The following is a 21,933-nucleotide window of genomic DNA, read 5'->3' as shown; positions in this document are numbered from 1 at the left end:
TTAGCACTTAGACTTTCTTGTATGACAATACATTTCAACACTGTTCTGGTCAGCACGTAGTGAAGGAGGTGTCTCATCTGCCCTGCTCCCTCTGCTTCCTTCTGTGTTCCTTGAACACCTATTTCCTCTGAGTTTCTCACACAGACTTCAATTTGTTTACATTTCTTTGTTGTTTTTCAATGCTCAAAACCTAGGTTAATCCAACATAGCAGGGAAGAAAAAGTAGAAGTCTTTGCTTCTTGTACCCTGTTTCCTGGGCTGTTAAACACAAGTAATGAATTGGTGAAGACATGGAATATCCATGGAGCCCTGGACCCCACGTCACTGGTCCTGACAAGCCTGGAAAGCAGAGAGCCAGCAAGCAACCACTTGTCACAAGGCCATTACACAAGAAAAATTTCCCTTTTTTAATCCACTAGTGCTATTGAAAGACCTTCAGAAAAGTGCCTGTTCTGCTGAACTGACAAACATGCTTGGAGAAGCCTGATATGCATCCTGGTGGACTTTTCCAGTATCTGTGCACCTTTATTCAATTGTTCTCCTTCTGCCATACATTGGGATTTATGAGGTGTTTCTGGAAACACCCTATGTAGTTAGCGCCATGAGAATGCTGAGGACTGCAAATGTTTCATAATCATTTATGAATATGTGGCTTATGCAAATAGGTCTATAATGATAATAGCCATAGGTGACGCCTAGTGTTGGGCAATAGTATCACCTTAAAGGAGAGATATCAAGGTCATTTCTGGCATTATCCTAATTAGACTCTGATGCCCTGCCTCAAATTTTGAATTATTCAACTTTCACTTGTAGTTTGTATAAAACCAGAAAGACAGAGATTCGGCTAGCATAAGAAATGTTGGATCTATACATTAATACATAATTGATTAACATTTGCTAATGATCTGGACTTATATTTTAATTCTTACATGCCTAATGGGCAGAATTTTTGCTGATACAATGTGTTTACAGATGATGTAAGCATGTAGAGCTTCTTTGAAGTACCCAGAATGAATGTTGCAGATCTACATCAGCAGAGCATCCATCCACAAGCATTTTCCTTTGATTATTTCTTCATTAGCAAGTGCCCCTGACTCAGCTTTACAAAGAAGACTTCTGTGCTCTGAAGTTGAACAGAACAGGTTTGACCACATAGATCATATCTTAGCTAGGCAAGAGCTATTATTAATGATGGCCCTGCCTTACACAAGGATGTAATTTTCTAAAATAATTTTAAAATTAATAGATGCTCACAATATTAACATTGTATATTGTGGTGTATGCAGTCTTCTTTCCTCTTTACCTTTTGTTGCCTTTATGAGTCACTCCAGAGTACAACATGAAAACCAGAAGGGAAAAAAAAATAAAAATAAATCTGTAGAGTATTGCTAAATTATGAGGGAATTCTGAAGAGTTCATTTTCCTGTGGGGCAAAGGGACTACATCTTAATATGACAGCCAGAATTCAGTTCCTACTTATTTCCTGTACTCATGGGTATCTCCCAAATGCTGTGGAGATGAAGCAAAAATCCAGTATGCTTAGCTAGAATACTTTTATTGGGATGAATTTCACTCTTGTTATATGTGCTTTAAAAGTCATGTTTTGAAATAGCAATACGGGGGGGGGGGGGGGCGGGGGGGGGGGGCAGCAGTCTTCTAGCTACAAATTATGCATAACTTAGAACCAGGAAACCTTGAGAACAGGAAAGGAGAAGGAAAAGGAAAAAAAAAAGAAAAAAAAAAGAAAAAAAAAAAGAAAAAGAAAAAAACACTATTTGCAGTTGAATTGTGAGTTCCTTTGATGCATACTCCGTATTGACACCACCTCGCAAGAACCAAACCATGAAAACCTGAGGCCACCTCTGCTGTGGCCTATATCCACAGCTCAAAGACTGCCCCAGTATTCCCAATACCTGAACTCTGCCCTCGTGTGCACAGAGGAGCAGTGCACGAGGGGAGGCTCCTGAATACATGGAGGCTCCCAAACACATGGAGGCTCCCTCTGGTGGAGGCAGTCTCCAGGGCGGGGGAGGACCTCAGTGACAGGCGTGGGTGGGAAACCCATTTTCTGAGAAATCAGTCCACTGCACTCTCTCTTCCCTCTGGAGGGAAGCTTTGTGCATAAAGACACCAAGAACATTAAAAAAGAATTTCATGTCATAAACACCATGACAGTGGGTTTAATTCTTTTTAATGAAGACACCCTAAACATCCCCCAGGCTGTAGAGCTTATCAGGAATATTCTGGAGACATGGGGAAACAAGATTTCAAAGTACTTCACAAACATGTTAGTATGCCAAACTTGGAAGTTATTTTATGTTAATAGTAATAATATCCTAGTGGATTTAGACTGCTCTGACCTCATACAGAATGAAAAGTGTAAAACATTTATTTAATCAACTCCTCATTTTAGACTTCATAATTGGAGATGACTTCATTTTTATTTAATAGATAGTTTTGTGATAGTTCTGCTGTTTAAAGTTTTTGCACCAGATAACTCCTCTGGCTTGGGTAAGAACACATCCATCAGCCTCACTAACATTATATCAGATGAGGAAGAAGCCCTGTGCTTCTAGAGATTTATCTAGGCATGGAGAATGTTTGGAGATGTTACCTGTATTTCCAATATGGAAAATAAATCTTGCATGTGTTGACACAATTTGTCACTGACATTTCTAAAACTCCCGGTGCAATCCTGTTTTTAGCAAAGGTAAGTCACTAGAAGCCTATTCATTCATGTATTTTTAATTCCTAATGAAATCAGTAGAGTAAAACAAGGAAATTTCAAGATGAAAGGAACTTGCAGGCTACAGTCTGCATTTTGAATTATTACCTAACTTAGCTTTAGATAATCATAAACAGTGAGCAAAACAATTACAGCAAGTACAGGAGTAATACATGCAACAAAGTTTGCTTCATAAGTAATTAAGGCCCTTTACACAAAGGGCGTCTCAGATCCTCCAGGCAATCTGAGAAAGGATATAAATACACTTTCCGTGCAAGGTTCTTCTCACTACTTCTCTTGACTTGTTCTCTGCGGTACACTGAGTAAGTCTGATTTGACAACTATAAAAATCTTGAGTTTAATGTTATTTTAGCGTAAGTTTTGTTAAACTTGGGACTAAATCCTCTATCAGAGACATTAGTAAGCATCTTTCTACAGATGTTTTTTTGTCTGCTGGATAAAGGCTGTAAAATAAAAGGAAGAGTTTTTCAAGACTCCTTTGGGCTACTAATTTTATGAGAGAATTGGGAAATTTTACTCTCCATTTAGAAGATTTCTCAGAAAAGTACTAAGAATAGATTTTAGCTCTGTTTTTACATATATGCCATGCATAAGAAATTTGTCAGTTGTTAAGTGGGGGAATTTTCTAGACAACTGTTGAAGTAAAACCTCATTGTTTGAAGGTAGTTCGGTGTAACTACAGAGATGCAGCATTGCTTTTATTCTTAATCTGTTTTAGCTAATCTTAGCTAATTTATTTGGAGTCCCAACAAATTACACCTGGTGATGGTTCGATACTATTACATAATGTAACTGTGGAAAATAAGCTTTCATTTCTAACTAATAAAATGTGACTTTGCTAGCATTTTAATGTGCTCTTACAAAGATGGAGGTAAGCATTTTTTTGGGTCAAAGCTAAATTCTAACCTAAAGGTATTTGGGGAAAAATAGCAGACATGCTTCCCCTCTCCCTGAAGAATGATGTATTTGAGAATCCTTTTGAGTATATTTGAAATTACTTTTGAGAATACAGCTGAGACAAGTAAATAGATGGGAGCTCATTGCCCTGCCTATTCCCTGTGCTAGCATCTTGTACAAGGTAGCACTGAGCTCCTGAAGTCAGGGAAAGTAGCTTTTAAGATACTTTCATTTTATGCTTTGTGGTTTAATTGTTTATTATAAAGTGTTTTTGGCTACATAATTTAAGAACCTGTATATCACTTCTCCATACATAAGACTTACTGATTTTATAGATTAGCTCCAAATTATCCTCCCTCTACCTTTAGAAGCATTCTGCATTTACTTACTGTGAGGAGTGCTTTAAAGCTGCCATATCCCCTAGTCCTCATTTTCAAACGTTTAAGGACAGTAATTTAATACACTGCAACACACAGGGCTTAACTGAGAACAAATTAATACTTTTTCCTTATTCTTCACTGTACCATGTCTTTGATTTACAAGTTTAAAAATTAGTGTGATGCTATACCACGGAGAACTAGCTTGTATGTAGAGATTTAATGTGAAGAAAGAAATAACCATTATTAAATTTGTCTGTACCCAAGCCCCAATCTAGAGCTGCAAGTTTTGCATTCGGGTTGGCAAAACCATTCATCCACAATTTAAATATTGTAAGTGTGGTGTTTTACTTATTAAAATGGTATTTTTAATCCCCCTTTTATTCTTAGCCTTTATTTCTTCTGTGCTTTAATGGAACAATGCTCGGTAATACCAGAAATTTGCATGGAAAATAGAAGACGTTAAGCAGGCTGCTAAACAGATCACTCGGTACTCAGGTTTTCTATTGAAAACCTGGCTCTCCCCGCCCTTTGCACCCCTCTCTGTAAAACAAAGAATGTAGGCACTGCCCTGAGAGGCTGCCTGTGGGAGGAGGAGGGAGGCTGCTGGAACAAGACCCAACCCGTCTCCAGGAAATACTGCAAGAGACGGGGAGCTTTTAGAGCACATGTGTGGTTTGGAATTGGCACACAGGAAAAGGGCCAGATTTTTGCTCCTAGAGGATGAGGAGGGAGCACGATTAAAGCAGCAAATTAGAAAAGATAAATAGATGCAGGCTAAGTAAAATGTTGTTGAGCTGGGGAGAGAAGCTATGCTGTTTTCTTTATTCAAATTATCTCTCTTAAGATCTCTTGGAGTCAAGCACAGAAGTATCAGCAGCCAAGCACACGGGGTATATTTGGGGTTTTTTTCCCCTATTTTCCTCCCTTCTAACTTCACAATGAAATTGCAGGACCCTCCTCCGCAGCCAGGCAATGGCTTCCGAGCAGCTGGCATGCAGCAACCCCTGCGAGGCGAAGTGTCCTCAGCCCCTGGCTGCCAGCAGCAACGAGCCCTGCGTGGTTGCCTGCGGCGACTCCCGGGTGATCATCTACCCACCACCCGTCGTCGTCACCTTCCCAGGGCCCATCCTCACCACCTACCCCCAGCAAACAGTGGTGGGAGCCTCAGAGCCCTCCGAGGTGGCCCTGGCGGAGCCCCCTGCTGCAGCCCCCCTGCCAGCAGAGGCCCAGGGGAGGCTGGAGGCTGCAGTGGAGAAACTCACCCCGCAGGTTATTGCTCGCCCAGAGCCTCGGTGCGCTCCTAAATACTCCTACACATATTCTTCCCAATGGACACATCCATGCAACTTGTACCGCTCTGGAAAACGGTGGACATACTGAGCTGGGATGTGGAGCGGCTTCAGGTAGCTCAAGCCCCTGGCAATGCAGGAGGGCTGAGCGGCCAGGCAGGAGCTCAGCATTGGGCATCGCCTGGCTCCAGCTGAAGGAGAGCTGTGAACACTCAGCACCTGTGAGAGGCAGCTCATATGTGCAGTTTCTCCTTTTGCCTTTAGCTTAGGTTTGTTAGCCTCTGGCTTTCTGGTTTAGTCATCTGCTTACGTTGTGCTTTGTTTACTTCAGTTACGTTATTGACACTGAGTCTAGAGAGGTGACTTAGGATGCTAGAAATTGCACACAGCAACTGCACCGAAGGAAAAAAAAATATATATGTATATATATAGGCTGCATCACTTTGGTCCTGGTGATAAACCAGACTACAGTGAACCCCCAGAAAGATAATCTTTATATTATGTACAATTTTGTTCCAGAATTGTAGAAAAGCTGTCTCCTTCCAAATAAATTTTCTATACCAAACTATGACTTTTGGTTTTCATTACAACATAATTGCTGCTTTTTTCTTTCACTTCTCAATTGAATTTATAGTATATTTATTCGTTGTCATAGGTATTTCATGTTTCCTCTTTGTGCACAAGTATCACAAAATCACACACACACTTTTCTACATGATCTCATTAGATATGAGCTTAATATTTGACAGCCCCCAGGACCAACCTGAGTCCCTGACAGTTGCCACTTCTCAGGTAATGATCTGTGCCAAATTTCCCATGTCCATCTCAGGACAGAGCAACTTTCCAACACTTGGACCCAAGCCCCAAGCAAGGCATGCCTTGCTGGATGCAGCTCTCCAGGTGGAGAAACCCAGGGCCTAGGCATAGCCTTCCAACACATAGCATGGAGCTTCCCTGAGGCCATAAGACTGAAAGAAAGCTCCAGAGATACCTGCAGAGGAAAGCAAAGGCAGTAGACATGCTGCAGGGTGAAAACATGGTGCATCACAACTGGTGGGTGGCAACGATAAGCAGAAGTTTCCAATGAGCTGAAAAAACATTGCTTTGTGTCCCAATAAAAATTTTCTTTTGTCTTTCCATCGAGAGGAAAGGAAAAGTGTATCAATTTCCTCTATACTAAATTGTTTTTAATGTGAAAATGTGCATAATTTTCCCACAGGATCAACAAGAAAGAAACGCTTAACTAGTTTAGTTTCCATTACTCTATTAATCATTAAAAGCATAAATCTGAATTTTGCCTTTAAACTTTCCCACATTTTATTTCAAAATGTTTTCTAAGAGAAAAACAGTGCTTCCACAAAAATATAACCAAACCCACTTGCCATCTGGTATTTCACATCATCAACAATGTATAAAGATATCTCGCATCAAAGTGAAGACAAAATTCAGACAAGAAATTTTATTGATGCAATACAGATTCTTTAATATGAATGGAAAATGCAGTAGAAATTGAAAGAAAAAAAAAAAAAAAGAAAACAAGAGAAAAGAAAAAACACAGAAACAATGAAATGGAATCACAGAAATACTAAAGCTGCAGCAAGTTACAACACAGGACTTCACCTCAAAGATTTCCCCTTCTTAACACCATTCAGGAACCTCAGATCTGGGCAGAGAGGGGAGACACTCACCCGAGGATGAGCACTGCTCTACTGTATTGCAGATAGAGGGGAGCTTTAAAAAGGCAATGTTAATATCCTGAAGCCCCCAAATACATATCTGCAAGGTTATTCTCTGCAAAAAAGCAAGGAGCAGTAGATTAAAGTAGCTGCTTTGACACAGCTGAAAGAGGGACTGAAAGATTTGTTCTGCATCTGGTGGTAGAAATCAAGGGCAGCTGTTTGTAAAGGCTCAAGGCAGATGCAGCACTGCATTCCATGGGCCTTTGGAGTTTAGCAGGGCCCGCAGTTGCCACTGAGGTACCTGTGGCTTAGAGCCCAACCTCCGTATCCACAGCTCCCAAAGGCTCCATAGCCCCCATAGCCGCCAAGGCCTCCATAACCCCCAAGGCCTCCATAGCCCAAAAGGCCACCATAACCCCCAAGGCCTCCATAGCCCCCAAAGGCACCACGGCCTCCAAAAGTGCCGCCAAAGCCCCCTGCAACAGCCGGGACTCCCGCCGAGCCGACCACGGCGTGCTGAGGGAAGGAGCTGAGGATGGGCCCGGGCAAGGTGAGCACCGTGGCCGGGGGCTGGATCACCACGGTGGAGTCGGGGCACTGCCGCATGCAGGGCTCGTTGGCACTGTCAGCCAGCGGGGCCGGGGCAGCCACCCCGCACACAGGGGCAAACAGGCTGGAGCAGGACATCCTTCAATTTGAAGGCAAAGCTGTGAGAGAAGGCAGAGCTGGGGTCAGAACATCATCACATTGCAAATACCCTGTTGCCGTCCTGTACTTGGAGCTTCTGCCCCAGGAAATGCTCTGCACCGAGTAAATCAGTCAGAGCATAAGCACAGTTTTCACTTGGACAGCTGGTGTGAACAACTTGATTTCCCTGACACGGAGGACACAGGAAAAACCACATCATCCAAAGCACAAAGAAAGAGAGCCAAAGGACTCAATTGCATTGGAATGCTCAAAGCACCATGCCTAAAAAAATCAATATCTATCCTTTCTGTAGCTATGAAACACTACATTAAAACCAAGCCTATACAACACTGCAAAAACAAAGGCAGAACCCACACCAATACATCCAATTGATGAAGTGACTGCTGAGGAATAGAAGAGGCACATAAAGCATGGACTTACCTGAGTGATGCAGTAAGAGACAAGTGGAGGACGCAGGATAGAGGGCTGTGAAGCCCTCAGCTCTTTTATACCTGCTAGAAACAGCCTGCAGCATCGGGCAGGTGGCATTGGACAAAGCCCCAGATATTCATGCAATAAAGCCATCATGAATCATGACAAACATAGAGATGCAGGGCAATTATATCCCTCCACATTGGGGAATTTGAGACTCAAACGCATCCTGGGGAATGGGGAGGTGATGGGAGGAACAGGCTGCGACACATAACTACATGAAAGGCCAGCCACTCCTGAACCTGACCTCATGGCAACAATAAACTCTGATTTCTTCCTAATCCCAAACTTTGTCTATATGGAAGAGTCATGGGTATTTATCAGAAGAAGTGCTTTGAAACCCTCTGCACAGCAAGCATGCCTGTCATTACTTCCCTTTTATGAGCTGGTAAACAGAGGTGGTATAAGTTTGGGTAAAGGGATGAAGCTGTCCCACCCACTTGAAGAAGCTACCAAACACCATCACAATGTACAGACAAGGGCTGCAAAGCATTTGGGTGGGAGTTGAGGAGCATCCCGAACCATTGCCCTTCTTCTTGCCCTATGGGGTATGCGGTACTCCTTGCTCTCCAGTTCACCTAAAGACCAAGCAAAGAATTGTGGCAGTGTTGGCATTATGGTTGAAGCCCAATCAACCTGGGGATTAGAAATTCATTGATGTTTCTTGTTACTGTGAGGTCAGCTTTAGAAGCCAATAACCCTTCGTATTAGTGGCAATCATGGTTTCTTCTTATCATCACCTCCCTGTTCCCCAGGGCAGGTTTGTACCTCAGTGTCCCCAATGGTGAAGGATATAATTGCCTCACATCTTCACATGTTTAAAAAAGAGTTTCAGCTTTATTGTATGAATATCTGGGGCTTCCACCACCGCATCGTGCCCCATGCCATGGGCTCTATGGGAAAGGTGTAAAAGGGCTGAAGGCTTTGCAGCCCTCTATCCCGCTTCCTCCGCTTGTCTCTAAACAGATCACCTGGGTAAGTCGTGCTCTTGGAGGCTTCTCGGGGCTCTCTCCCTGCCTCCATCAATACAGCCTCTCCCCAGACCCTTGCCTAACTCTGCCTGCCCTTTGCAGTACTCCTTGCCTACGTGGAGGATGTCCTGCTCCAGCCTGTGTGCCCCTGTGTGCAGGGTGGCTGCCCCGGCCCCGCTGGCTGACAGCGCCAACGAGCCCTGCGTGCAGCAGTGCCCCGACTCCACTGTGGTGATCCAACCCCCGGCCACGGTGCTCACCTTGCCCGGGCCCATCCTCAGCTCCTTCCCTCAGCACGCCGTGGTTGGCTCGGCGGGAGTCCCGGCTGTTGCAGGGGGTTTTAGCAGCACTTTTGGAGGCGGTAGTGCCTTTGGGGACTATGGAGGCTATGGAGCCTTTGGGAGCTGTGGATACAGTGGCTGGCGCCGGGGCCTCAGGTATCTCAGTGGCAACTGCAGACCCTGCTAAGCCCACCTCTGGCTCCACTCTGTGATGAAGGAGAGCTCTGGAATTGGCCTGCAATATTCCCACCTGATGTTGCCATTAAAGGGTCCACTTTATCATCATCGGGCTCAAGATCTTGGAGGCGTGGTACCTGCATGGGGCTCCTCTGTGCTTCTCCTCCCTGCTAGAGCTTTGCTTTAGGAATCAATGCCCCACAATGATACAGCTAAGAATTGGATGCCTCCTGTTGCAAGGCTGCTGCTCACCAATGCTCTGCCTTCTGCAAGGAGTCAGGGACTACACTTCTGCCATCTCCCTACTCCCCTGGACCTGAAAACAAAAAAAAAACAAGCTCTGTTACAACACATTCTGGACCCTGTCTTTTCTGTGACACTTCCTCCATTCGTTTCATCCTGTGAGGCGTGGGAGCTGCCATTGGGGAGTCCTCAAGAGCACCACAGGCGCTCCCTCAGCTCCTCCAAAGGCCCTGCACACACGGCCATTACAAGAGGGTCACCACAGCTTCCCCAAGGGCAAACAACTGGTTAGCGTCAACAGGGAGGCCAAGGGGCAGAGGAAGGAGTTTGAGGGACCCCACCAGCCTTTACTCCAGCCTGTTCTGTTTCCCTCCTCTTCCTCCCAAATCTCCATGGAGCACTGGCAAGCTTTTCCCCACCAATGGGCCAGAAGCTCTTTCCTGTATACACAGCTTGCCTACCTGTAGCTGGGGGAAACAGCTCTGGCCAAGTAGGACAGCAGTGCTCCACACAGCTCCATGCTGCAGACATGCTGCCAGGCCTTGGCTGCCCTTCCTCACACACCAGCACACAAAGCAACCTGCTTGGCCAGGTCCCCAGAACACCTGGCCATAACAGCTGTGATGAGGCACACCAGCTGCCTCCCACCACTCTGCCCTCACCCAGCATGCACGGGATGCTATGTGAGGCAGCACCCTGTGGTTGGCTGGTGGTCCTTGCACTGGAGCCTAGGGAGTGGTGCGGATGGGCAGAACTGGAAAAGATGTCCCCAGGCACAAAAGGAGACACACAAACTTCTGTGCAGGTGGTGGAGGAAAGCTGTGGCTGCTCTGACAGTTCACAGCCGTTTTCCCCTTCCCCTGCTTGACAATTACGGGTGATACGTGTTCTCCTGAGCCCCCACCACTGACCAACATGCTGCCCCGCTGCTCTTCTTGATTTCCCTCGCAGGAACAGTCTCAAAGAAAGACCACTGTGCAGAGCCAGGATCACACGATCAGAAGACGTTTGGGAAACGAAGGGACATGAGGCGGGTACGGACACTAACCGCCTACTCAAGGCCTTTGTGCTCCCTGGCTCTGAATGGCTGCAATGGGTACATGGATGTGAGGGGAACCTGGGGCAGATTTGGTTGTGTCTCCTTCACCCCTTCCCAGTGGGCACAGTCAGCAGGTGGCAGCAGCCCTGACCATGCAGTGGCCATCTCTCTGTCTCCCCAGACCTCCACGGCTGACCATAGAAAAGGCAATATAAAGAGGTCAAACATGCTGTGGTGGCTGTGCAAGACATCCAATTCTCTGTCATGTTCTCAAAGTAGTATTGGGGATGCGTTGCCTTTCTACCCGGTGAGAGAATGGAGGAGGTTCAGGGGCCTGTCCTCTACAAGACCCACTGGGGCCTCTGATCTTCAGTCGTAATGCCCTGCCCCAGCAGCCCAAAGACCCCAGTAGCAAAGGCAGGAGTGCAGCCAGCAGCCCAACTGCCCTGGCTCTGAGTTTTGGGGGAAGTCTGGAAGAATGATGAAGAAATACCATGGGTCAAGAATGTGGTGCAACAGAGCTTTTATTGAAGGTCCAGGGAAGCAAGGAGACGGCAGAAGGGCAGCCCCTGGGCAGAGGCAGCCTCCAACTACTTGCAATATGCAGAGAAGAGGAGAGCAGCAGCCAGCCACAGGAAAAGGCAGTTCCATGGGGTTGCATTGTCATGGGGCAGCAAGTCCTGAAGCAAAGCCCAACTAGACATGATAAAGAGAGAGCTGGGCCCCATGAAGGCACAGGACCTCCAAGCTCTGGAGATGAGTGATGCCAAAGAGGAGCTTTTCCTGCTGGTGTCATGTTGGGACGTTCCAGGGCAGCTGAGGTTCTCTCCTTGATCAGGGGCTGGAGCCAGAGGTGGGCTTAGCAGGGCCCGCAGTTGCCACTGAGGTACCTGAGGCCCCGACGCCAGCCACCGTATCCGCAGCTCCCAAAGGCTCCATAGCCCCCATAGCCGCCAAGGCCTCCATAACCCCCAAGGCCTCCGTAGCCCAAAAGGCCACCATAACCCCCAAGGCCTCCATAGCCCCCAAAGGCACCACGGCCTCCAAAAGTGCCGCCAAAGCCCCCTGCAACAGCCGGGACTCCCGCCGAGCCGACCACGGCGTGCTGAGGGAAGGAGCTGAGGATGGGCCCGGGCAAGGTGAGCACCGTGGCCGGGGGCTGGATCACCACGGTGGAGTCGGGGCACTGCCGCACGCAGGGCTCGTTGGCGCTGTCAGCCAGCGGGGCCGGGGCAGCCACCCCGCACACAGGGGCACACAGGCTGGAGCAGGACATCCTCCACGTAGGCAAGGAGTACTGCAAATGGCAGGCAGAGTTAGGCAAGGGTCTGGGGAGAGGCTGTATTGATGGAGGCAGGGAGAGAGCCCCGAGAAGCCTCCAAGAGCACGACTTACCCAGGTGATCTGTTTAGAGACAAGCGGAGGAAGCAGGATAGAGGGCTGCAAAGCCCTCAGCCCTTTTATACCTGTCTCAGGGAGCCTGTGGAATCAGGCAGGAGGTGGAAGCCTCAGATATTCATACAACAATGCTGACAACCCCTCATGACACACGTGGTGATGCGGGGCAATTATATCTCTCCCCATTGGGGACACTGAGGAACAAATGTGCCCTGGGGAACAGGAACGTGACAGGAGGAGCAGACCATGACATACACATACATGAATGGCCAGCCACTGCTGAAGCTGATCTCATGTCATGAATAAATCCCAATGAATTCCTAATCCCCCAGGTTGATCAGGGTTCACCCTCAGTACCAACAAAACCACGGCTCTTTACTTGGCCTTCAGATGAATTGGAGAACAAGGAGTAGTACATGTCCCACAGGGCAAGGAGAAGGGCCATGGTTAGGGATGCTCCTCAACTCCCACCCAAGTGCCCTTCAGCCCTTGCCTGTACAGGGTGATGGTGAGTGTTTGGAAGCTTCTGCAAGTGGGTGGGATGGCTTCATCTGCTTACCCAAACTTCTACCACCTCCGTTTATCACCCTCTGAAACGGAAGTAATCACAGGCGTGCTGACTGTGCACAGTGTAGCAAAGTGGTTCTTTAGCAAAATACCTCTGACTCTTCCACATAGACAAAGTTTGGGATAAGGTAGAAATCAGGGTTTATTGGTGTTGTGAGGTCAGCTTCAGCAGTTGGTGACTTTCACGTAGTTGCATGTCACAGTCTGTCCCTCCCATCAACTCCTGTTCCTGTGGGCATGCTTTTGCCTCAGCGTCCTTGGTGGGGAGGGATACAATTGCCCTGAGTCCACGTTTGCCATGATTAGTGCTGGCTTTACTACATGAATGTCTGAGGCTTGTAATTGCATGAATAACTGACGGATATAATTGCCCTGCATTTATATGTATGTCATCAAGGGTGTCTGCTTTATTGCAGGAATATCTGGGGCTTCCACCTCCTGCCTGATTCCACAGGCTCCCTTAGACAGGTATAAAAGGGCTGAGGGCTTTGCAGCCCTCTATCCCGCTTCCTCCGCTTGTCTCTAAACAGATCACCTGGGTAAGTCCTGCTCTTGGAGGCTTCTCAGGGCTCTCTCCCTGCCTCCATCAATACAGCCTCTCCCCAGACCCTTGCCTAACTCTGCCTGCCCTTTGCAGTACTCCTTGCCTACGTGGAGGATGTCCTGCTCCAGCCTGTGTGCCCCTGTGTGCGGGGTGGCTGCCCCGGCCCCGCTGGCTGACAGTGCCAACGAGCCCTGCGTGCGGCAGTGCCCCGACTCCACTGTGGTGATCCAGCCCCCGGCCACGGTGCTCACCTTGCCCGGGCCCATCCTCAGCTCCTTCCCTCAGCACGCCGTGGTCGGCTCGGCGGGAGTCCCGGCTGTTGCAGGGGGCTTTGGCGGCACTTTTGGAGGCCGTGGTGCCTTTGGGGGCTATGGAGGCCTTGGGGGTTATGGTGGCCTTTTGGGCTACGGAGGCCTTGGGGGTTATGGAGGCCTTGGCGGCTATGGGGGCTATGGAGCTTTTGGGAGCTGTGGATATGGTGGCTCGCGTCGGGGCCTCAGGTACCTCAGTGGCAACTGCGGGCCCTGCTAAGCCCACCTCAGGCTCCAGCCCCTGAACAAGGAGAGCTCCTCAGCTGCCCTGGAACGTCCCGACATGACACCAGCAGGAAAAGCTCCCCTTTGGCGTCACCTGTCTCCAGAGCTTGGAGGCCTCGTGCCTGCATGCGGCCCAATTCTGACTTTTACCTGCCCCAATTGAGATTCTTTTCAGGACTTGCTGCCCCGTGACAGGCAGCACAGTATCTTCCTCCTGTTCATGTAGCATGGTTACTGGTCACCTCCTCTGTGCCTTTTCCAAGGAGCTGATGGATGCCTCTGCCCAGGGGCTGCCCTTCTGTCAACTTCCTGCTCCCATGGACTTTTAATAAAAGCACTGTTGCACCACATTCTTGACCCATGGTATTTCTTCATCGTTCTTCTTCCAGACTTCCCCCAAAACTCAGAGCCAGGGCAGTTGGGCTGCTGGCTGCACTCCTGCCTCTGCTACTGGGACCCTTGCTCCTGCACGTTAAGCTGAAGCAGGGGAGGTTTAGCTTGCACATCAGGAAGACGTTCTTCACCACGAGGGTGGTCGCACACTGGAACAGGCTCCCCAGTGAATTAGTCACTGCACCGAGCCTGTCTGAATTTATGAAGGAATTGGACTGTGCACTTAGTCACATGGTCTAAAATTTTGGGAAGACCTGTGCGGTGTCAGGTTTTGGACTTGATGATCCTTCTGGGTCCTTTCCAACTCGAGATACTCTATGATTCTATGATTCTTTGTGCAGCTGGGACAGGGCATTACGACTGAAGCAGAGGCCCCAGTGGGTCTTGTAGAGGACAGGCTCCTGAACCTCCTCCCTTCTCTCACCGGGTAGAATGGCAATGAGTACCCAATCCTATTTTGAGAACATGAAAAAGCAACAGCCATCTTGCACAGCCACCACAGCATGTTTGACCTCTTTATATTGCCTTTTCTATGGTCAGCTGTGGAGGTCTGGGGAGACAGAGAGATGGCCACTGCATGGTCAGGGCTGCTGCCACCTGCTGACTGTGCCCATGTGCACAGCTGCAGGTGGTGGCACTGGGAAGGGGTGAAGGAGACACAACCAAGTCTGCCCAAGGTCCTCCACATGGCCGTGAACACATCACAGCCATCCAGAGCCAGGAAACACAAAGGCCTTGAGTAGATGGTGCGTGTCTGTACCCGCCTCATGTCCCTTCATTCCCTAAGTGTCTTCTGATCGTGTGATCCTGGCTCTGCACAGTGGTCTTTCTTTGAGACTGTTCCTGCAAGGGAAATCAAGAAGAGGAGCGGGGCAGCATGTTGGTCAGTGGTGGGGGCTCAAGAGAACATGCATCACCCATAATTCTCAAGGCAGGGGAAGGGAAAATTGGCATTTCTGCCCATCCACACAACTCCCCAGCCTCCAGTGCAAGGGCCGCCAGCCAACCACTGGGTGCTGCCTCACATAGCATCCCGTGCATGCTGGGTGAGGGCAGAGTGGTGGGAGGCAGCCGGTGTGCCTCATCACAGCTGTTATGGCCAGGTGTTCTGGGGACCTGGCCATGCAGGTTGCTTTGTGTGCTGGTGTGTGAGGAAGGGCAGCCAAGGCCTGGCAGCATGTCTGCAGCATGGAGCTGTGTGGAGCACTGCTGTCCTACTTGGCCAGAGCTGTGTCCCCCAGCTACAGGTAGGCAAGCTGTGTATACAGGAAAGAGCTTCTAGCCCAGTGGTGGGGAAAAGCCTGCCAGTGCTCCATGCAGATGTGGGAGGAAGGGAAACTGGAGGGGCTGGAGTAAAGGCTGGTGGGGTCCCTCAGCCTCCCTCCTCTGCCCAGTGGCCTCTCAGGTGGCTCTAACCAGGTCTTTGCCGTTGGGGAGGCTGTGACAGTTCCCAGAGACATAAAAGTCCAAGGCCTTCAGGAAGCCCCTAGGGAGCTGCCAGAGTAGACAAGAAGTGCTTTTCGTTACCAACCTCTCATCTTGGGCTGTAGCTGTTAATTGCCCAGGATGAGGGTGAGATGGTGTGAGCGCTGAGGGAGCAGTGGTTGGTGATGGTTCTGTGTGTGGCCCCACTGTGGTGACCCTTCACTGACGGCTGCTCTGACCATCAAGGTCATCTTCTGATGGTCATGGCCGTAGAGGTGAGGGAGTTCCTGAGGGCCTCTGAGAATGCCCCAGGATTGCAGCTCTCAGGAATGGACCCTGGGGGCCTGCATGGGCTCACAGCAAGGAGCAAATGCATTAAGGGTCATAGAAAAGACAGGATCAAGAATGTGGCAAAACAAAGCTTTTATTGCAGGTCTAGGGGAGAAGGGAGATGGCAGAAAGGCAGCCCCTGGCACGTGGCAGCCCCTGACTCCTTGCAGATGGCGGCAGAAGCAGTCACGATGCAGAAATAGGCAGACAGCTGTGGGCTACATCGTCACGGGGCAGCAAGTCCTGAAGCAAAGCTCAGTTAGAGCAGGAGAAGGAAGAATCTGGGGCCCATGTAGACACAAGGCCCCCAGTCAGTGGAGACGAGTGATGATGAAGGGGAGCCTTTCCTGGCAATGAACGTTGGGAAGGTTCCAGGGCAGCTCCAGAGTTGTCCTTCATCAGGGGCAGGAGCCAGTGGTGGGCTTAGCAGGGCCCGCAGTTGCCACTGAGGTACCTGTGGCTCCGACGCCAGCCACCGTATCCGCAGCTCCCAAAGGCTCCATAGCCCCCATAGCCGCCAAGGCCTCCGTAACCCCCAAGGCCTCCATAGCCCAAAAGGCCACCATAACCCCCAAGGCCTCCATAGCCCCCAAAGGCACCACGGCCTCCAAAAGTGCCGCCAAAGCCCCCTGCAACAGCCGGGACTCCCGCCGAGCCGACCACGGCGTGCTGAGGGAAGGAGCTGAGGATGGGCCCGGGCAAGGTGAGCACCGTGGCCGGGGGCTGGATCACCACAGGTGGAGTCGGGGCACTGCTGCACGCAGGGCTCGTTGGCGCTGTCAGCCAGCGGGGCCGGGGCAGCCACCCCGCACACAGGGGCACACAGGCTGGAGCAGGACATCTTCCACGTAGGCAAGGAGTACTGCAAAGGGCAGGCAGAGTTAGGCAAGGGTCTGGGGAGAGGCTGTATTGATGGAGGCAGGGAGAGAGCCCCGAGAAGCCTCCAAGAGCACGACTTACCCAGGTGATCTGTTTAGAGACAAGCGGAGGAAGCAGGATAGAGGGCTGCAAAGCCCTCAGCCCTTTTATACCTGTCCCAGACAGGCTGCAGCATCAGGCAGGGGGCGGAGGTGGAAGCGTCAGATATTCATGCAATAAAGCCAGCACAAATCATGACACACGTGGAGATGCGAGACAATTATATCCCTCCACACTGGGGACACTGCGGCTCATACGTGTCCTGAGGAACAGGGAGGTGATGGGAGGGACAGACCATGACACTCACATACATAAAAGGCTAGACACTGCTGGAGCTGACCTCATGGCACCAATAAACCCCAATGAGTTCTAATCCCCCAGGTTGATTGGGCTTCACCCATGATACCAACACAGCCACAGCTCTTTGCTTGGCCTTCAGGCGAATTGGAGAACAAGGAGTAACACATGTTCCACAGGGCAGGGAGAAGGGCAATGGTTAGGGATGCTCCTCAACTCCCACTTGAGTGCCTCACAGCCACTGCCTGTACAGGGTGATGGTGAGTGTTTGGGAGCTGCTTCACGTGGGTGGGATGGCTTCATCCCTTCACCCAATCTTCCACCACCTCTGTTTACCAGCCCATAAAAGGGAGGTAATGACAGGTATGCTGGTTGTGCACAGAGATAAAAAGGCACTTCTTCAACAAATTGCCCATGACACTTCTACATAGACAAAGTTTGGGATTAGGAAGAAATCAGGGTTTATTGGTGCCATGAGGTCAGTTTAAAAAGCAGCTGGCCTTTGATGTAGTTGCGTGTCATGGTCTGTTCCTCCCATGACCTCCTGTTCCTGAGGGCATGTATTCGTTTCGGTGTCCCCGATGGGGAGGAATATAATTGCCTCGCATCTCCACATCTGTCATGATTCATGCTGGCAACATTGCAGGAATATCTGGGGCTTCCACCTATGTTTGATGCCAGGGGCTCTCTGAGACAGGTATAAAAGGGCTGAGGGCTTTGCAGCCCTCTATCCTGCTTCCTCCGCTTGTCTCTAAACAGATCACCTGGGTAAGTCGTGCTCTTGGAGGCTTCTCGGGGCTCTCTCCCTGCCTCCATCAATACAGCCTCTCCCCAGACCCTTGCCTAACTCTGCCTGCCCTTTGCAGTACTCCTTGCCTACGTGGAAGATGTCCTGCTCCAGCCTGTGTGCCCCTGTGTGCGGGGTGGCTGCCCCGGCCCCGCTGGCTGACAGCGCCAACGAGCCCTGCGTGCGGCAGTGCCCCGACTCCACCGTGGTGATCCAGCCCCCGGCCACGGTGCTCACCTTGCCCGGGCCCATCCTCAGCTCCTTCCCTCAGCACGCCGTGGTCGGCTCGGCGGGAGTCCCGGCTGTTGCAGGGGGCTTTGGCGGCACTTTTGGAGGCCGTGGTGCCTTTGGGGGCTATGGAGGCCTTGGGGGTTATGGTGGCCTTTTGGGCTATGGAGGCCTTGGGGGTTATGGAGGCCTTGGCGGCTATGGGGGCTATGGAGCCTTTGGAAGCTGTGGATATGGCGGCTCGCGTCGGGGCCTCAGGTACCTCAGTGGCAACTGCGGGCCCTGCTAAGCCCACCTCTGGCTCCAGCCCCTGATCAAGGAGAGCTCCTCAGCTGCCCTGGAACGTCCCGACATGACACCAGCAGGAAAAGCTCCCCTTTGGCGTCACCTGTCTCCAGAGCTTGGAGGCCTCGTGCCTGCATGCGGCCCAATTCTGACTTTTACCTGCCCCAATTGAGATTCTTTTCAGGACTTGCTGCCCCGTGACAGGCAGCACAGTATCTTCCTCCTGTTCATGTAGCATGGTTACTGGTCACCTCCTCTGTGCCTTTTCCAAGGAGCTGATGGATTCCTCCGCCCAGGGGCTGCCCTTCTGTCAACTTCCTGCTCCCATGGACTTTTAATAAAAGCACTGTTGCACCACATTCTTGACCCATGGTATTTCTTCATCGTTCTTCTTCCAGACTTCCCCCAAAACTCAGAGCCAGGGCAGTTGGGCTGCTGGCTGCACTCCTGCCTCTGCTACTGGGACCCTTGCTCCTGCACGTTAAGCTGAAGCAGGGGAGGTTTAGCTTGCACATCAGGAAGACGTTCTTCACCACGAGGGTGGTCGCACACTGGAACAGGCTCCCCAGTGAATTAGTCACTGCACCGAGCCTGTCTGAATTTATGAAGGAATTGGACTGTGCACTTAGTCACATGGTCTAAAATTTTGGGAAGACCTGTGCGGTGTCAGGTTTTGGACTTGATGATCCTTCTGGGTCCTTTCCAACTCGAGATACTCTATGATTCTATGATTCTTTGTGCAGCTGGGACAGGGCATCACGACTGAAGCAGAGGCCCCAGTGGGTCTTGTAGAGGACAGGCCCCTGAACCTCCTCCCTTCTCTCACCGGGTAGAATGGCAATGAGTACCCAATCCTATTTTGAGAACATGAAAAAGCAACAGCCATCTTGCACAGCCACCACAGCATGTTTGACCTCTTTATATTGCCTTTTCTATGGTCAGCTGTGGAGGTCTGGGGAGACAGAGAGATGGCCACTGCATGGTCAGGGCTGCTGCCACCTGCTGACTGTGCCCATGTGCACAGCTGCAGGTGGTGGCACTGGGAAGGGGTGAAGGAGACACAACCAAGTCTGCCCAAGGTCCTCCACATGGCCGTGAACACATCACAGCCATCCAGAGCCAGGAAACACAAAGGCCTTGAGTAGATGGTGCGTGTCTGTACCCGCCTCATGTCCCTTCATTCCCTAAGTGTCTTCTGATCGTGTGATCCTGGCTCTGCACAGTGGTCTTTCTTTGAGACTGTTCCTGCAAGGGAAATCAAGAAGAGGAGCGGGGCAGCATGTTGGTCAGTGGTGGGGGCTCAAGAGAACATGCATCACCCATAATTCTCAAGGCAGGGGAAGGGAAAATTGGCATTTTTGCCCATCCACACAACTCCCCAGCCTCCAGTGCGAGGGCCGCCAGCCAACCACTGGGTGCTGCCTCACATAGCATCCCGTGCATGCTGGGTGAGGGCAGAGTGGTGGGAGGCAGCCGGTGTGCCTCATCACAGCTGTTATGGCCAGGTGTTCTGGGGGCCTGGCCATGCAGGTTGCTTTGTGTGCTGGTGTGTGAGGAAGGGCAGCCAAGGCCTGGCAGCATGTCTGCAGCATGGAGCTGTGTGGAGCATTGCTGTCCTACTTGGCCAGAACTGTGTCCCCCAGCTACATGTAGGCAAGCTGTGTATACAGGGAAGAGCTTCTAGCCCAGTGGTGGGGAAAAGCTTGCCAGTGCTACATGGAGATTTGGGAGGAAGAGGAGGGAAACTGGAGCAGGTGGAGGAAAGGCTGGTGGGGGACCCTCTGCCTCTTTTGGATGCCCCATGGCCTCTCCAGCAGCTCCAACCAGGTCTTTTCTCCTGGGGAGGCTGTGTCAACTCTCTTTTAAGAGCTGTGCTGCTCGGGGTAGGGCGTGGAGGTGAGGGAATGACTGCAGGACCTCTGAGAATGCCCCGGGTGGCAACTGGTAGGGTTGGTCCCTGAAAGATGGTGCGTCCATATGGCAAGTGGGGAGAATAGGAAGTGTCAAGGAAAAACTGTGCTTAAGAATGTGGTATAACAGTTTTTATTAATGCTGTAGGGGATTGTAGGGAATCAGGGAGACGGCAGGAAGGAAGTTCCTGTATACTTGCAGAAGGCAGATCTGTACTGAGAAACAGCCGTGCCACAGGAGGCGTCCATTCCTTGGCTGCATCGCCGTGGGGCAGTGAGTCCTGAAGCAAACCTCAAACAAGGAGGAGAAGGACAGAGGGGCCCCATGCAGGCACAAGGCCTCCAAGCACTGGAAACCAGTGACACTGAAGGGGAGCTCTTCGTGATGATGTCATGTCAGGATGTTACAGGGCAGCTGAAGAGCTCTCATTCGTGAGGGGCAGGATCCAGAGGTGGGCTTAGCAGGGCCCGCAGTTGCCACTGAGGTACCTGTGGCTCCGACGCCAGCCACCGTATCCGCAGCTCCCAAAGGCTCCATAGCCCCCATAGCCACCAAGGCCTCTGTAACCCCCAAGGCCTCCATAGCCCAAAAGGCCACCATAACCCCCAAGGCCTCCATAGCCCCCAAAGGCACCACGGCCTCCAAAAGTGCCGCCAAAGCCCCCTGCAACAGCCGGGACTCCCGCCGAGCCGACCACGGCGTGCTGAGGGAAGGAGCTGAGGATGGGCCCGGGCAAGGTGAGCACCGTGGCCGGGGGCTGGATCACCACGGTGGAGTCGGGGCACTGCCGCACGCAGGGCTCGTTGGCGCTGTCAGCCAGCGGGGCCGGGGCAGCCACCCCGCACACAGGGGCACACAGGCTGGAGCAGGACATCTTCCACGTAGGCAAGGAGTACTGCAAAGGGCAGGCAGAGTTAGGCAAGGGTCTGGAGAGAGGGTGTATTGATGGAGGCAGGGAGAGAGCCCCGAGAAGCCTCCAAGAGCACGACTTACCCAGGTGATCTGTTTAGAGAAAAGCGGAGGAAGCAGGATAGAGGGCTGCAAAGCCCTCAGCCCTTTTATACCTGTCTCAGAGAGCCCCTGGCATCAAACATAGGTGGAAGCCCCAGATATTCCTGCAATGTTGCCAGCATGAATCATGACAAATGTGGAGATGCGAGGCAATTATATTCCTCCCCATCGGGGACACCGAAACGCAAACATGCCCTCAGGAACAGGAGGTCATGGGAGGAACAGACCATGACACGCAACTACATCAAAGGCCAGCTGCTTTTTAAACTGACCTCATGGCACCAATAAACCCTGATTTCTTCCTAATCCCAAACTTTGTCTATGTAGAAGTGTCGTGGGCAATTTGTTGAAGAAGTGCCTTTTTATCTCTGTGCACAACCAGCATACCTGTCATTACCTCCCTTTTATGGGCTGGTAAACAG

The 21,933-nt window shown here is 50.7% G+C and overlaps 6 protein-coding genes and 1 pseudogene across 6 annotated transcripts; 3 read left to right on the top strand and 4 right to left on the bottom strand.

Moving 5' to 3' along the window:
- Window positions 1-7,261: 7,261 nt before the first annotated feature.
- On the bottom strand, window positions 7,262-7,678 carry LOC116499761 (claw keratin-like). Its single transcript, XM_032204597.1, has one exon. The coding sequence runs from the start codon at window positions 7,676-7,678 to the stop codon at window positions 7,262-7,264; it is 417 nt and encodes a 138-aa protein (XP_032060488.1).
- A 1,586-nt stretch (window positions 7,679-9,264) lies between these two features.
- Window positions 9,265-9,609, top strand: LOC116499777 (claw keratin-like). The gene has a single exon (XM_032204620.1). The coding sequence runs from the start codon at window positions 9,265-9,267 to the stop codon at window positions 9,607-9,609; it is 345 nt and encodes a 114-aa protein (XP_032060511.1).
- A 2,131-nt stretch (window positions 9,610-11,740) lies between these two features.
- On the bottom strand, window positions 11,741-12,157 carry LOC116499744 (claw keratin-like). The gene has a single exon (XM_032204574.1). It carries the CDS (start codon window positions 12,155-12,157, stop codon window positions 11,741-11,743), a length of 417 nt encoding a protein of 138 aa, XP_032060465.1.
- Window positions 12,158-13,504: 1,347 nt separating this feature from the next.
- LOC116499732 (claw keratin-like) lies at window positions 13,505-13,921 on the top strand. The gene has a single exon (XM_032204563.1). It carries the CDS (start codon window positions 13,505-13,507, stop codon window positions 13,919-13,921), a length of 417 nt encoding a protein of 138 aa, XP_032060454.1.
- A 2,576-nt stretch (window positions 13,922-16,497) lies between these two features.
- Window positions 16,498-16,915, bottom strand: LOC116499658 (annotated as a pseudogene).
- Window positions 16,916-18,176: 1,261 nt separating this feature from the next.
- On the top strand, window positions 18,177-18,593 carry LOC116499654 (claw keratin-like). Its single transcript, XM_032204454.1, has one exon. It carries the CDS (start codon window positions 18,177-18,179, stop codon window positions 18,591-18,593), a length of 417 nt encoding a protein of 138 aa, XP_032060345.1.
- A 2,364-nt stretch (window positions 18,594-20,957) lies between these two features.
- LOC116499657 (claw keratin-like) lies at window positions 20,958-21,374 on the bottom strand. Its single transcript, XM_032204456.1, has one exon. The coding sequence runs from the start codon at window positions 21,372-21,374 to the stop codon at window positions 20,958-20,960; it is 417 nt and encodes a 138-aa protein (XP_032060347.1).
- Between the last annotated feature and the right edge of the window lie 559 nt (window positions 21,375-21,933).

Source organism: Aythya fuligula, chromosome 28, assembly GCF_009819795.1.
Source record: "Aythya fuligula isolate bAytFul2 chromosome 28, bAytFul2.pri, whole genome shotgun sequence".
In the NCBI taxonomy this organism is placed as follows: domain Eukaryota; kingdom Metazoa; phylum Chordata; class Aves; order Anseriformes; family Anatidae; genus Aythya; species Aythya fuligula.
The sequence above is the reverse complement of the archived record's forward strand: the minus strand, read 5'-3'. Positions and strand labels throughout refer to the sequence as shown.